Below are 16,473 nucleotides of genomic sequence, written 5' to 3' on the forward strand. Positions count from 1 at the left end.
TTCTCTTTGGCTGCAACGTAATTAGATAAATTCAACATTTATATTCAGACTAAGCCTCCTTAGCAAATTAGGAATAGGAAGAAGCATTCTTCACCCGGTAAAAGGCACACATGAAAACTTAAGTGTGCATCATACCAAATAGGGCAGTGAAGGCGAACCTATGACACGCGTGTCAGAGGTGACACACGAACTCATTTTGTTGGTTGATTTTTCTTTGTTAAATGGCATTTAAATATATAAAATAAATATCAAAAATATAAGTCTTTGTTTTACTATGGTTGCAAATATAAAAAAATTTCTATATGTGACATGGCACCAGAGTTAAGTTAGGGTTTTTCAAAATGCTGACACGCCGAGCTCAAAAGGTTCGCCATCACTGAAATAGGGCAACGATAAAAGGATTTTTCTTAAAGATCAAGATGCCTGCTATCACCACGCTACAATTCATTATTACACTGGAGGTCTTAATAGTTCAGTAGACAAGAAATGTAAAGCTATGAATACTGAAAGGAAGAAACAAAAACTGTCATTATCGCGAGATACAATAAAACCTCAGGGTAATCTAAGGATAAATTGTTCAATTAAGACAGTTTAGCATGGCTCTGATCAATATATAAAAGTCACATTGGAAACAAACTATTCAAGGTAAACTTTTCAATGGACTCATGACAACAGAAATTTTGAACATTTTAGACATTTATCTGTTTGGCAAGGAGCAATGATTTAGTTGGATCATTGCTAAACCAAACAAATTTTGGCACTAAGATATCCAAGCTCTAGAACTATCGTGATTTCATAATGGAGGTCTCAGACCTTCCATGCAAATGACCTCATGTTGAGATTACAACGTAAATGCTGTAGAGATACGTGTGCAGTACCCATTTGTTCACCTGTTCTTGAGACACTCCCTATGGATTTAATATTTCCTGGAGACAAGACAGTGTAAGTTCCCACTTCTTCTCTCCACCCTCTGTGCTTCTGTGCTTTCCTCTTTAGGCATCCTACTTTGGCTGTTGGGTGTATTTTGCCTTGGTAGCAAGGCTGCTGTGATGGATATCCAACCCTACAAAATAGCAATGTTTGTTCAATGGGAAAACAATCTGTGTGCAGGTCTATGGGACTGCTCTCAGCAACACCTATGAGGAATTGAGGGTAGCAGGGTCTGTGCCATGAAAAACTTTCTCTCTCTCTCTCTGCCCCCCTCCCCTTCCTCTTGCTAAAATACATTTTTAAAAAATCAGACTGGGAAAGAGAAGACAATTTGAGAAAAGGGAAATCAAATAATGAGACAATTTTTGACATAGTAGGGACCTTAGAGTTCACTTCACTGGTGACAAAACAGTGACTAGACAGATAGACTTTTTTGAGGTCTTACAGTAAAGCGTGCCATGGAAGAGCCAGAAGCTGGGACCCAGGTGGTTGATCGGAGATGCCAAGTCCAGTGCTCTTTATGCAGCACCAGATGCACATTCTGTGACAAAAAGGAAGGGACAGGTGAAGTGGCTGTGTTGCTTTCTCTTCTTTTTTCCTAGTAAAATTTAAGACCCATACAACTTAATTATTTCATCTGCTCCCTGGGGCTTCTACCCTACCCCCAACTCCCACCCCACTCCCCAGCCAGGACCGACAAGTTCCTCCTTATTTCCACAACACCCGGTTCTAGCTTCCCCTGGACTACTTACCTCATTGCAGTATGATCAGTTGGGCTCACAAACTGTCTTCTGAGCTAGGTGTGGGTCAAATGCCAAAAGTTCTTCATCTCCATGGTCCCAGCATCAAGCACAATGCCTGGTACAAGTAAGTTCACACTGGAACTCACATACAGAACCTCTCTATCATCGCAGGAAGTTCCATTGAACCAGCAGGGGTCTAGAGCAGTAATGAAGAGAAGGCTGAGAAGGCTCTGAGGACCAGGGAAGCAGTGATTTCTTCCAGGAGGTGGGTTCTGCCCCACCAGTGACGGCCATCCTACTCTCAAAGACAGGGGGAAGCTGGTTAGAGGCATCTCACATTCCCGTGGTGACTACCAATGTTTTATCTTAAATTAGGGAGCTCTTTTCCCTGAGCAGTGTCTCCTGTGTTTTTAGACTGTGATTTACTTTTCCTTATTCCTTTTTTGCTCATAGTTGTGATTGGCTATCACTTTGATATTGAGCTGTGACAGTCATCATTATTTTCTTCTTCTTACCAAAGATTTGAGCAGTAAATCATAGGTGCTTTAGTCTATACTTAAGTCACTCTCATTTGAATGTTGAAGAGGGTATTTTTTAAATTGATTTCAGAGAGGAAGGGAGAGAGATAGAGAGATAGAAACATCATTGATGAGAGAGAATCATTGATTGGCTGCCTCCTACACGTCCCCTACTGGGGAGGATGAGTCTGCAACCCGGGCATATGCCCTTGGCCAGAATTGAACCTGGGACCCTTTAGTCTGCAGGCCAATGCTCTATCCACTGAACCAAACCGGCTAGGGCATAGAATCATAGTCATTTTATCGCTGCAATTTATTAGAATAATTCATAAATTCAGTTATGGTTTGTCCTCACAAGCAGGGACATACAGAATTGGCATGCTTGGTAACTGTTTTCTTGAACTGTTGACCCAAATAAAATGTTCATAAACCTCATTTCTTAAGTAAAACAGATGTGTAATTTCTGCCAATATTGGGTCATTAAGATTTACCAGAATTCAAGTACATTTTAGAGTAAGTCAGTCCTTTGTGTGTGAGAACTACCACAGCTAAATTATAGTATTCTTTTGAACCTATAAACATTTATTAGAGAAATATGAATGATGGAATTGTGCAAACCTTTGATATATTTAATTAGGATTTGGTTTGCTGGCTTTGTACCTAGTGCTCCTCTCAGCTAACATGGCAGATATCAACCTTGTAACTTCAAATTGCATAGGTTTACAGCAGCTCGCCAGTGTTTTGGGAACGATGTTTGATGATTATGACAAAAGAATAGAATGTTATTGGTTATTGGTACTTTAAAGTACAGAGACCTGTTCTGTGGAGCGATGGAGAAAGAGACCTGACTCTCACTCAAGCAGCTGGGAAATACATGGATTAGCATAATGGGTTATGCATAATTAGTATAATGAGTGACTGGCATGTGCTGTACTAGGTGTCTGTCTCTTCATGCCACAGCACCCCAAACCCATGGAGGACAACTGGGCTTTAAAAGTAACTCCTAAAAGCAACTCAAAGAATCCTATGTGTCTTCTTATGATCATTCCTGTGTGTGTGTCCTACTCTGTTCCTATAGGGCCCACCCCAGTGACCGCATTTAACCATATTCACTTCTTTAAAGACCCTCTCTCCAAATACAGTCACATACAAATACTGTATGGTTAGGACATCAACACATGCATTTTGAGGGGACACAATCCAGCCCTTTAAGTATCTAACACATTTAATAATTAGCTTGCCAACAACTCTACATTACTAGGGACCATTGCTAAAAATAAAGGTGGGGGGAGGGATACAACTTGTACACGTATACTCATTGACAATTACTCTCAGGTAGAATTTTTTTCTAAAAAAAATGGTGATTTATTTTGCTTTAACATACAATGGTAAATATGCTGGGATCATCAAGTTTTCAAAAAATTTCGCTGGGCATACTTCACACATTACAATTCTATGTGAGTTCATTGGTTCTTCCATTTCAATGTACAAGAGGGATCCACCTGACACCTACTAGCAGCTTGGCTAAGAATGGACATTAGAATCAGACAATACATCGTAAATAGAAAGTACTTTTCTCCAAACGTGTATAAAAGTGTGGAAACAAAATCACTGCCTGCTCCACAGGACAGACAAGCTGAATTTTAAAATGCTCCCAACTAGGAATCACGTGACCCTGTGTCACAATACTTACAAAACAGTTTCACAATATCTCACCAACAACTTGTGCACTTGAGATTTAAAAAAAAAAATCTGAAGGAAAAGAAAAATAGTAGCCAAGGAACTGCACAACCAAAAAAATGAAAATTATATAAAATATTTCCACCGCTATGTAAATGCCAAATTTAATCAAGCAATAGTAAAACAAAAAACAAAAAACCAAAAAACACAAAAAAAACACACAAGACAACATAATAATACAACCTTCTGTTTAAAATAACAGCACTGCTCCGCCTCTTTTTTCCACTGAATTTTACATATGAACAGACTATATATACTGGTTTTTCAGAGAAATGTCCATTTGGTCTGTTGCACCGGTCAGACTCACACCAAATCCTTTCATTGTCTTCTGAGGATACATGACACCACGTTGCTCCTGTGTTTCCAACACTCTGGGTGAGGTGCAATGTCTCAAGTATAATACATTTCTCTCTTTTCCTTTACACAGTGCAGAGTATACGGGCTTAGGTTATGTAGATTTTCTTTTACTCCAGGTCACTGTCCTTGTCTAGATTCAAGGCGGTGTTCAACGGGGTGCAGTAGTTGGGCTTGTCAGAAGGCACGTAGCCGGGCAGACACAAGCACTTGTAGGAGCCTTCCGTGTTGATGCACTTGGCGTTCTTGCAGAGAGACATCCGGCTGTTCAACTCGTCGCACTCGTTCACGTCTGCAAGAAGCCAAACCACACAGGTGAACCAGCTCTGAGGTGCTCTGCGAGGACACGGAACCCACAACCTACCGAGGCATCGAGGCGACTGGCCTGCACACAGCCTGGCTGTTCTCCTTCCCTTCCCCCACCCCGAAACGTTCCCATTCATGACCATTTCCATCCCGTGAACGGTAAGTCAGACTTTCTAGATCTTACAAAGGTAGATTATCGGGGGAATTCTAGAATTTCTTTTCCTGTTATTTCACACAACACGAACAATTTGTTAGCCTGACATTTTACAGTCAAACCTCAAGAAATCTGGAAATACTATCCCACTTGTGAATTCTTTTCCGCAGGTAGAGAACAGATGGATGTGTCAAGAGGAACACAGTTAAGAGCAAACCAGTGAGCCGACAGCCTTCTGAGCAGCCCCTCCTCAGGCTGACATTACCATCTTGGGTTTCTTCCCACCGGAAAGAAAGGCTCTTACGCACTTGCAACTCCTGTACTAACCCAGGTTCCCTACTTTCCAGACCCACCACAGATGGAGACTCACCAACAGGGAAGGGGACACTACAGGAGGGAGAAGAACTGCAAAAAATAGAAGAAAACTTTAAGCCCAGGGCCGTTTAGAATAGAGGCCAAAGGGCCCTGGAACAGTCTGGAGTTCATTCGAGGTCACACGGAGCAGGATAAGTGTGAGTTTACTGCTCTTTTAAAAAGAAGAGGGGAGGCAACGACAGCATGTCAGGAGGCACTTTTTCCAAATGATTACCACGGAAGTTGTACTTTTTCAGACATCTACATTCCCTTATGCTTGGGCCAAGTATTCAGGGGAAACATTACTGGCTGCACAGTCAAAAGCTACATTTAAGAGTCAAAGTCAAGGAATGGCTCTATGTGAGGAATTCTACAGGAATTCTTACATGAGATATCAACTCTATTTTTTGAAATATGTTTTCATTGATTTCAGAGAGGAAGAGAGAGGGAGACAGAAACATCAATGAGAGAGAAACATCAACCGGCTGCCTCCTGCATGCCCCACACTGGGGATCTAGCTCGCATCCCCAGGCATGTGTCCTGACCGGGAATCGAACCCTGACCTCCTGGTTCATAGGTTGACGATGCTCAACTACTGAGCATGCTGTCCGGGCTCACCTCTATTTTTTAAAAATTGTGGTAGAATATACAGAACATAAATATGGCCTTTTTAACCATTTTTAAGTGGCCAGTCCAGTGGCATTAAGTATATTCGTGTTGTTGTGCAACCATCACCACCTTCCATCTTTAAAACTTTTCTCATTTTCCTAAACTGAAACTCTGCAAATCTGTCTTAAATGTACTTGAGGGTATGCGATCTGACCACAGGGGATCTCAGGAAAAGAATTGTTCCCCACAAGACACCATTCTTACCGACACAGGTCATCTTGGCCATGTCCAGGTGATACCCATCAAAGCAATCGCAGGTGTACCCTTCCTGCACCCTCACACAGCGGCCGTTTTCACAGCCATTGAGGATGCCGCACTCCTCAGCCTGAAGCTCCTCAAAGCTGTTTAAAAAACCTGGAAACGACAGGGCAGACACCGAGTTAGAAATGTTCACCCTCTTAAACCGTTTCTAAAAACTATATGGTTATGCTTACGGTTCACCAGATAGACATATTTCAGACACTTTAAAGTTAGCATTAAAATGTAAGTGAACACTGCATATAACTGCAACAGAAGAGGAAGCATAAAATATTAAAAACTTTAGATATTTTGTATAGATCAGCCCCACATCTTGAATTCTGATGCTCCAGCAAGTATGATTTTTGGTTTTGCCCTAAAATTCCAAATTCCCTGAGTTCTCACTAGCAAATGTCAGGACATCTTTCAGCATGGAACCAACAGTGAAGTTATCGGCGTTCAGGAGACATTTGCTTAGAACACCCAGGAGAGTTGGAGGGGTGCTTCTTCTGCTTAGAGTTCCCGGGAGAGGGAGGGCCAGGCCCCCGGCCCTGCTGCTCTGCCGGCTCTGTTTGTTTGCTCTGGCTTTGGAATGAGCCCGACAAAAAGGCTCTTGGGGATCAAAGGACAAAGGCAGTAAAAGGGACTCAAAACATCCTGATAAATGAGAAAAGAACATCGCGCCTGTGTCTAGTAAACCCAAAGTCTTTTTGTACTGAAACAAAGACGCTCTTGTTGAGGTCAGATAGCTTTAAACGGACTCAGGGCTGCAGTGTAATAATACAGAAACAATCTAACCAGGCAGCAACAGTGCCTAGCTTTCTTTCTAGTGAAGGAAGTTGTAAATATAAAAGACTCAAGCACACTGTGGATGCGGCCCCTCATCCCTTCCCCACCTTCTGGACCTCACCAAGTATTAGCTTTAAGAAAAATCAAAATGAGGAGCTGGGGGGCTGGGTTTTGTGACAAAGGGGAAGGGATTAAGCAGAAAAATGGGTAGTTATAGAGATGTAGATGACAGCATAGGGAATAGAGGCAATAACATCGTGATAATTAGGTAGGGGGCCAGAGGGGTACTTGAAGCAGCAGGGGGAACGCTCTATAAAGTGCATGATTTTAGAACCACTTTGCTGTACATCTGAAACTAATACAGAATAATATTGAATGTAAACTGTAGTTGAAAAAAAAATGTAAGAAAAAAATAAAAATGTGGCCAAAACTGTTAGGCCTTTGAAGTATGTAATTCTCCAGTGGAACTGCAGGGGGCAGCAACATATCATTGCTTACACAGGACTCTAGGTCTAACTTGGTGACGTAAAAAATGTAGTAATATATCCATTACAGGCTCTTTTTACAAAATTTTAAAGGAAAAAAATATTACAGGCATCAGGAATACGTTAGCAGATGCCCCCTAGCCAGTTTGAGAAATACTGACTTAAGAAAATAAAGTCAACTTCCAGGTATTGCAGCAAAATCATTTTGACTTTAAAAACTAGTCAAATCATTTTTTATTCTATAAATTAAAACATGAAATTAAATTTGAAGCTCCTATACAGATATCAAGTAGACTTCCCAAAATACTTCCATAGGACTCTAAGACGGGGTCAGCACAGTGCCGTCCCTGCTGCCTATTTTATAAATAAAGTTTTACTGGAACACAGCCACTCCCACTCACTGATGTACATCTTGCTGCTTTCATGAGAACACAGCAGAGTTGAGTAGCTGCAACGGAGAGGTTGTGGCTGCAAAGCCTAAACATTTCACTATCTGGTCCTTATACGAAAAAGTTGATTTTTGCTCTAGGAGATCACAGCTTTATAGCTATTGCTCTAACTAAAGGCACCACCAGCCATCAGTAACATTTGAAAATAACTAGAAAACAGGAGATGGCGAATCGTAAAGGTGATAAGAATCCTTAGCCTCCCCTCTATGTTACCATCTACCCAATACCATCATTTCTCCAGCAGGGCCAGGGAGCCCTTGCTCCTGGTCTGAGACGGAGGAGCTATTTCTTGTAATTTGTTCAAAATTTAAAGGCCATTTTGTAGTCAAAGCTGGAGGTCCTGGAACTACATCTCAACTACCTATGTTGCTAAATAGGAATTGGATGTGATACCAACTTCTTCCCCTTTTAAGGTTTGTACTGAATGAAAAAAGAGTTTTAAGGCACTGTGAGAATGAAAAAAGAAGGTACATAAGCCAGAACATTTCAACATTGAACTTCCTGAAATCTGAACTATGTTGCGATTGAGGCTACACACATAAGCCATGGGGCTGTGTCGGAGTTGTACATAGACTTGATCTGGTATTTTGGATTTATGGGGAAGGTAAGCTGGCTTTCTTTCAACCTTAATATTTCTTCTCCCTTTCTTTTCCTTTCTGTCTCTTTTTAAGGTAAATGTTTCTCGACCTATAATGTAAACAGAGAGAAGAGTAGAAATCGTAAGGGCACAGTCTTACAGCTGCTGGTGCATTTACGCACATTTCATGAGGCCGTGTATGGCTGTGTGTTGTTGATTAAAAAAAAATCTCGGGTGTTAGAAGTCAGGACAGTGGTTGCCCTTGCAGGGAGTGGGCTAGGAAAGGGCACCAGGGCCTCTGGATACTGGAATGTTCTAGACCTGGATGGGGGTTACACAGATGTGTCAATGCTGTGTTCATGTAAATTCTTTATTGATTGATTGATTTTAACGAGAGGGAGGGAGGGAGAGAGGGAGGGAGGGAGGGGGAGAGAGAGAAAGAGAGAGACAGACATCAATTTGTTGTTCCACTTATTTATGCATTCATTGGTTGATTCTTGTATGTGCCCTGACCAGGGATGGGACCCGCACCCTTGGCGTATGGGGATGATGTTCTAATAAACTCAGTACCTGGCCAGGGCTGTTCATGTAAATTTTAAAGCACTCTAATTCTACTGGATGAACAATATACTACATCCTTCAAAAAACAAAAAGAAGGGAGGAAAGAAAGGAGAAAGGAAGGGAGAGAGAGGGGAAAGAGAAGAGAGAAGGAAAAGGGAAGGAAGAAAAAAAACTCTTCAACTCAGAATTGAAGTAGATCCAAGTGCAATCACAAAGCGTGCATTGCCCCTCAGGGACTAGGTCATGGCTAGTTTGACGTGCAGGTGTCAGGGCCCAAAGAAAGGAAAAGCTTCATTGTATTTTGGGAGTCAGCAGCCTCTCCAAGTCCCCCTCACTCCCACCCCCTGCACTCCCCCTTCCGTCCTGAAAATCTGGTGCAGAGCGCTTCCCTGCAAGGAGGGCCCCTGGGTGGGAAGGGGCCCAGGCAGCTGGGACCAGCGATTCCCTATTCCCGTTCTCGAAGTGACACAACCTATTATCTACTAATATTTCATTTTGGACCGTCCTGTTTCTCAGACTTCGGATAATTAGTCTACATGTGAATGCTCTGGTTTCCCCACGGAAACATTCAGTTGTTGTGGCTTCCTCATCCAGGCCGCTGGGCTGCACATGGTAAACCAGTTACTTTCTAAATGAGAGTAGGGTTCTCACACCCCACCTCCCACAAGAAAACCCCACTCACAAATGCAGGAAGAGCCGGCACACATCGTATCTTACTTAACACATCCCCTAACGAGTGGATCCTAAAAATTAATTTCTGACCAGGAGAGCAATGTTTTTGACCTCCCACTCGAAGATACTTCTAAGAGCAACTCGGTACAGTTCACCTTTGTCATTTCCTTGTGTGACAAAAGCTACAAATCTAACTGGGCGTTCAAGGAAACCCTCATGCTAGACCACCACTTAATGGTACAAAATGATTATTACGGAAATGTAATGAGGTAATTTGCTTTACAGATAGTGAACATGGCAGCATCCCCACCAGCGAGACTAAGATCTGAGCCAACAGCTCTCACATTTGGACGCAGAAGGGTTAGCCCAGGGGCCGTGACACCCCAGTTTCTGATTCGGAGGTCTAGCGCAGCCCGAGGATCTGCATTTCTAACGAGTTCCCAGGACTACATTTTGAAAACCCTTGGCTAATCTTGAACCACAATTTAGTGTCAAAGTAACCGAAAATGTCTGCTTACGGTCCTGAATGAAGTAGGGATCGGCTTCCGGAGCATACTGTTCACTGAAGTCCACCAAGGCGTCCCGGCCGTACGGCTGCCGGCGTCCTGTGACAGGGATGTTACACAGCTGGGCATAGTCATCTAAGAAAGAAACAACAAGGGATGCCTTCAATGTTTGCTCACACCTGGGTGCACCCACTGCCAGCTTAGAGCCCTGGGAATCTGCCAGGGCACTGGCCACCCCAGGCCCATCTCCCACACACACTGCTGGGCCAGGGAGTGTCTCGATGTTCTTCATGAGAGCCCTGTCCATCCACATACACTGAGTGTCATCTACATACAATGAGTGTCATCCACATACAATGAGTGTCTATCCACATACAATGAGTGTCATCCACATAAATGAGTGTCCGTCCACATACAATGAGTGTCCGTCCACATAGAGTGTCCATCCACATACAATGAGTGTCCATCCACATACACTGAGTGTCATCCACATACAATAAGTATCCATTCACATACAATGAGTATCCATCTACATACAATGAGTGTCCATCCATATATAACGAATGTCCATCCACGTACATTGAGTGTCCATCCACATACATTGAGTGTCCGTCCACATACAATGAGTGTCCATCCACATACATTGAGTGTCCGTCCACATACAATGAGTGTCCATCCACATACAATGAGTATCCATCCACATACAATGAGTATCCATCCACATACAATAAGTATCCATCCACATACAATGAACTCTAAATAAAAAATAATCACTGAGCAGTTGGTAGAACGTATCCCAAGAGACTAAGGAACTGAGAAAAAGGGCCATCTGAGAGCAATGCAGGCCTGTCGGGAGAATGGCTTGATCTGAGCCCATCAGGTAAACACTTGATAGGTATAAAGTAGTTCATTCTTACAGACAGGCATTTTTTCACTCACGAGAGAGAGAAAATTTATCTCTGGTGATCCAGAAATTAGACTAGCAAGGAAGGATGCTATGAAGTATAATTTAAATTTAATAGCTATTATAATTCTAAACTCAAGACATGATCCTTATGGATAGTATTAAATTAATGATGTCATTATCATCATCATCATCATCATTATCATCATCATCATCATCACCACCATAGTGTAGTAAAGGTAGCAGCAGTAATAATAGCTAACAGACGGATAATTCTTGCTCTGTGCCAGGTACGATTCTTAATATATTAATTCACTAAACACTAATTCATTAATTCACTCACAACACCCTATGAAGAGGTACCATCATCATCCCCATTTCACAGATGAGGAAACAGAAGCACAGAGTGGTTAAGTGACAGCTAATATGTGGCGGTGCCAGACTGGAACTCAGTAATGATGCTCCAGCTGCACACTTTGCCTCTCCCACAACGACCTCAGCTCCTCTGTAACTCTTGCCTCTACTCCTTCTGCACCCCAGATAGACTCCTCTGTGGTTACTGTTCCCGCGGCCACAGTTCCAAGCTGGGTCAGCCCTATGGCCGTCTGACTTTTAAACTCTCCTTTAGTTTTCCTCACAGGACCCACCCAGTGCACAAGATCTTGGATCCCCATTGGCTGGGGTGACTGAGCTTTAAGTGCATTTCATGCTCCTGCCTGCATTTAGGAGCAGAGTCGTGCAGGAGGTGTAGCGATGAAGGCTTCAGAGAGGATGGCTTCATGTTCTGAATGCATGTTTTACAGAAACCTGCTACCCGAGGATTCACCTAGCAGATGGTGAAAATTCTGGGGCTCCCTGGACTCCAACAGCACTGACGGGGCTGTGAGATGCAGGCCAGCAGGCTCCAGGGCTAGACGGGCACTCTCAGGGAAGTCGCAAAATGCAACAGCCACTTGCCCCGACCACAGGTGGGGAGAGCTGTCCTCTATTTTTTGCCTCTGTAACAAAACTAAACAAATACACTAAGGCAATAGTGCAAATGCTCAAGGCTGTCTTTCATCCCTCAACTTAAAGGAGTCAAAGGTATGTGTGTGTGTGTGTGTGTGTGTGTGTGTGTGTGTGTGTGTATGTGTGTGTGGTGTGTGAGCATAAGTACACACACGTACACACACACACACACATCTTCTGTAATTGCACCAAGGAAGTGTAAAGCCAGAAAAGACCCCACACCGCTGGGGAGGGGAGGATTATGGTTGCCCCTTCCTAAAATTCTCCTCCTGCAGAGCATTCCAGGAACAACATACAGACCCCAGGCAGCCCAATATTTTTGCATGAAAGCATTTCATGAGAAATATTAATTTCATTAAGGAAAGAGCTGATCCTGGAAGAAGATCCTTGACTCAACAAAACCCAACTTCAAACAAAAAGAACACACATGGCCATCAGTTCTGCTTCGAGTTTGAGAAAGAAGAATGAAGGATCTCCCCGCGAGAGCAAGATTGCTGAGATGTTTACAAGTTTCAAGAGCTGAGGTCATTGTCTCTCAAGACTTTCTCTATACATTTGTTGGACATCTGAAAGGGAGACTTGTTCCATATTTTATATCCAAGCAACAGTTGTGATCAAGAATAGATGTTACAAGTAAATTAATCCATGTTCTTATTTTGTAAAACTAAATCCAGACACAGCTGAGCAAGCTCTTCTGACATGTGGCTCTCAGGGGAGCCCCACTGAGACTCGAGGTCCTGGGGCTGTGGACTGACAGAGCCAGGGCCGTCCCAGAGCTGTCTGACCTTCCTGCCATGGCCTTGGCCAAGACCATGCCTCCTCCACTAAGACATGAGCTGGTGGCCACCCTCCAGGCTGTCATCGTCTAGCAAAAGGAAGGGACTGAATGTGAGAGGAGTGAAGAGGAGGAACAGATTTCTGTTCTGGTGAAGTGCTGATGGGCAGCTTCCTGGAAATGCTGGTACTTGACCTGAAACTAAATAGAACGTACTTTACAGGAGAAGATATTTTGGATTTTAAAATGAGATAACCCAAAAGAATCAAGAAAGGGAACTGTAATCTGGGTTTGGGGACCCACAAGTGGCTCCTAGGATGACTTCTAACTCAACAGGGGCTGGTGAAGGGGGGCAGAGGAGAGATGGGGATGGGACCTCTGGGACTTGAGGCATCTTCTTTGCCCTCCCCTCTTCCCAGCCATGCATTTATCTTTCAAGATTCTAGAACTTACTGTCCTTTGCTGTTTTACTTTGTCTAACATATTAACATTCCAAACTTCAAGACAGTTTTGGTCAGTTATCAAAACATGATTTCTGCATTAAATGTTCTCTCAGTTGTATCTGGAGACGTGCTTGTTTGAGGGGACTGAGCTTTCAGTGCATTTCCAGGACATGCATGCTGAGTAATTTTTTTTCTGGGAGCATGGATGAATCCATACCAACCCACCCATGTCACCTCTCCAGGCACGCACTTCTGTTCTCATCTTGGCCAGGGTCAAGGGTGAAGTGAGGACGGGGTAATGGAAAAAATGTGGGCTTTAGAGGCACAAGCTTGAGCTCAAGTCCTGATTATACCATTTATCATTCAGCTCAGCAATTTTGGGCAAGCCTCAGTTTCCCCATCTGTCACATGTAGATAATAATTCCTGCTTGTCTACCTCTGTGTTATTGACATATAAACATGAGGTAACATTATGGAATGGTTTATAAATTTTGGAGCACCAAGAAATTGGAGGGTGCAATTTTTTTTTCTCATAGGTAAAATCACCAAGTCCCTACTTAAACAACAGGAAGTAAATGAGGATTTTCAAAGACAGCATCCGAATGATTGATGCAAACTTCAGTGTTAGTAAAACTTAACGGTAGTTGTCATTGGGCAAAGGATTGCGCGGTAAATAAAGAGCAATGAAAGCACAGTTTCTGGATGTCTTTAGATATTGTTGTAAGGCTATTTGGAATTTCCTAATAGATGGAGGAAAATTTTAATTCAGTAAATAGAGAATAAAGCCTTCATCTCAGACATAAGGCTTACTTGTCGACAGCCTAGCAAATATAATCACGTGGTCGAACAGTGATAAAGTATGAACAATGGCACGCTTGAACACTAGATACACCGACCTCAAAGGACAGGGGGGAAGCTGGTGTTCAACAATTCTTAGTGATGCCTGAATCGATCAGAAATGTGTGGAGTTGAGAACAGGTTTCTCAACGATCTTCCAGGGGAACAACGATCACAGGACTTTCTAATGAGTCTCAGGCATGGCACCAGCTTCAGGATCTGGGCGCATGCATATTTCTAGCACGTCTGAGCCTCTGAGCAAACCCCCAGCCACGACCAGAGCCCGTCCCAGCTTGGAGATGTTTGGTCTGGTTATCTCTAGGGCTGGTCAGGGCTGCAGGACAGCTTGGGGACACAGTGAATTGTGGTTGGTTGAGGAGACCGAGCCAGGGATAGCGGACACCTGAACTATTTGCACAACCTCCCATGACAGCTCATGAGAACCTCATGGCTGTCACTTCATCCAGCTTAACGTATGTCCACGAACACATATATCCCATCCCTAGAGTCTTTTTTTTTTTTCTCCAAAAATTCTTCCCTTTACTTACGCCATCAACAATGAAGCAACTAGTCACCCAGGGCCTGGTGCAAACGAATAGCTTTGCTTAGCAGGCAGGGCTTGTACTCTGTGGGAGGCAAACACTACTTATGATACACCATACAGTGTGTGCATCCGGGATCTAGCCAAATGAGAGTGTAAAACGAACAGGAAATGGAAATATTCACACCTCCAAGCCCCTGCCCCACTGCTGTCCCCACCCCACCCCCCAAGCACAAATGCTAAGCTCTTGATCAAAGCTATGAAAGACACACATGGCATGGTGTTGGACACGTCACTAAGTGGTCTAAACAAGACCCAGGCCATTGATCACACTCATTTCCCCGGCCTGGCAGTTTCATAGAACAGATGGTGCTTTGATTTTAATTTTAAATTGAAAGAAAAAAGTTTAAAAATTACCCCCTGGAACCAGTGGGTCTGGGGCCCCTGCGGTTGGCGGCAGTGGGAAGCACATTACTAGATCCTGGCAGGGAAGCTCCACTGCTGATGACAGACACATCTGCAGGGCTGGGCGGGACAGTCACATGTCACCATGCCACTCTGGCATGTGGGGAAACTGGGAGGTGAAGTCTGCGCTCTGCCTGAGGCTGATTGAATTCAGCTGCTTGTAGAAATAATGCAGAGGCTGCATTTCGCTCCCCACACAGCAGGGCTGAACCTCTAACGCTGGAATTGCATCATTTTCCAACACAGGAGACGCAAGGACCGATTCTCATGCTTTAGAGAAATGGGTCTTATTTGGATCAAATTTCTAGACCAAGCGTTTTTCTTACAGGTCCCCATATGTATTATTAATTGATGATGGTGTTCAGGAAATATATATACACACACAACCAGGAAATGGAGGAAGGAGACAGGGAGAACAAAATGAGTATTTACCCCAATGCATGCTGAGCCAGCAGTATAACAGGCATATTTTTTTTGGACTGAAATGAGCAAAATCTATAAAATTAGAAAAATGTTGACCATTTACAGAACATTCCATCCAGGACATCTGTTTGGGTGTCTGTCCACTTAGGCTCCTTCTCAGAGGATACATTCTTAGCCACAGTCACCGGTGAACAGGCAAGAATCCAGTTGCCCTGATACTAAACTTACTGAGCTGTGAGAGAAAATTGGGCACATTAAAAAGAGAAAGGACCCAGAGTAAAAATCTTGGGATCTAGTCTTGTTTCTCCATGTTCTAGTTCCTTGGATTGGACACAGTTTTTGGTCTGTTGAACTGGATTATCGTCTTTTGACTTAGTGACATTCAGTGATGGACTGACTCACTCACTTGTGGAAACCGAGGCTGAGAATATTATGGGCAGCGTGGGATTTGGGAGAGAGAAGGGCTATTGTGACATGGGCAATAGCTTATCAGTAATAACTAAGTCAGCCAAGAAGAGCTGGGAAGGTTCCATCCACCGTGGGGGTGACCATACAGCAAGCATGTCAAACTCGCAGTGTGGCCCGCCAGCCACAAGTTTGACATGCTTGGTCTACAGGAAGGAGGCCAACCAAATGTAGAGGAGGAGGGAAGGTCACTCAGAGAGTCACAAGTATATACAGTAGTCCTCCCTTATCTGGGGGCTGACTTTCTGTGGTTTCAGTTGCCCGTGGTCAACCATGGTCTGAAAATGTTAAAAGGAAAATTCTAGAAAGAAACAGTTCATAACTTTTAAGATGCACATGGTTCTGAGTAGTGTGATGAAATCTCGTGCCATCCCGCCCCATCCCGCCTGGGATGTGAATCATCTCTTTGTCCAGTGTATCCATACTACATGTGCTACCGGCCCTTTAGTTCCTTAATAGTAGCAGTCTTGCCCTAACCAGTGGTCGGCAAACTGTGGCTCGGCAAACTGCGGCTCGCGAGCCACATGCGTCTCTTTGGCCCCTTGAGTGTGGCTCTTCCACAAAATAC

At 43.5% G+C, this 16,473-nt stretch overlaps 1 protein-coding gene across 4 annotated transcripts in view; it reads right to left on the bottom strand.

Annotated features, from left to right (window-relative positions):
• Nucleotides 1-3,540: 3,540 nt before the first annotated feature.
• The window catches only part of LTBP1 (latent transforming growth factor beta binding protein 1), a 208,157-nt gene continuing 195,224 nt past the window's right edge, over nucleotides 3,541-16,473 (bottom strand). For all 4 annotated transcript variants that reach the window (XM_014533213.1, XM_014533212.1, XM_014533211.1 and 1 more), the window contains 3 exons: nucleotides 10,057-10,179; nucleotides 5,973-6,122; nucleotides 3,541-4,577 (listed from right to left, as the gene is read on the bottom strand). In XM_014533213.1, coding sequence (XP_014388699.1) covers nucleotides 4,396-4,577; nucleotides 5,973-6,122; nucleotides 10,057-10,179 — 455 coding nt within the window. In that variant the 3' untranslated portion in view covers nucleotides 3,541-4,395. The remainder of the gene's footprint in view (nucleotides 4,578-5,972; nucleotides 6,123-10,056; nucleotides 10,180-16,473) is intronic.

The sequence above is a fragment of the Myotis brandtii genome, unplaced genomic scaffold (genome assembly GCF_000412655.1).
Source record: "Myotis brandtii unplaced genomic scaffold, ASM41265v1 scaffold953, whole genome shotgun sequence".
NCBI classification, from domain to species: domain Eukaryota; kingdom Metazoa; phylum Chordata; class Mammalia; order Chiroptera; family Vespertilionidae; genus Myotis; species Myotis brandtii.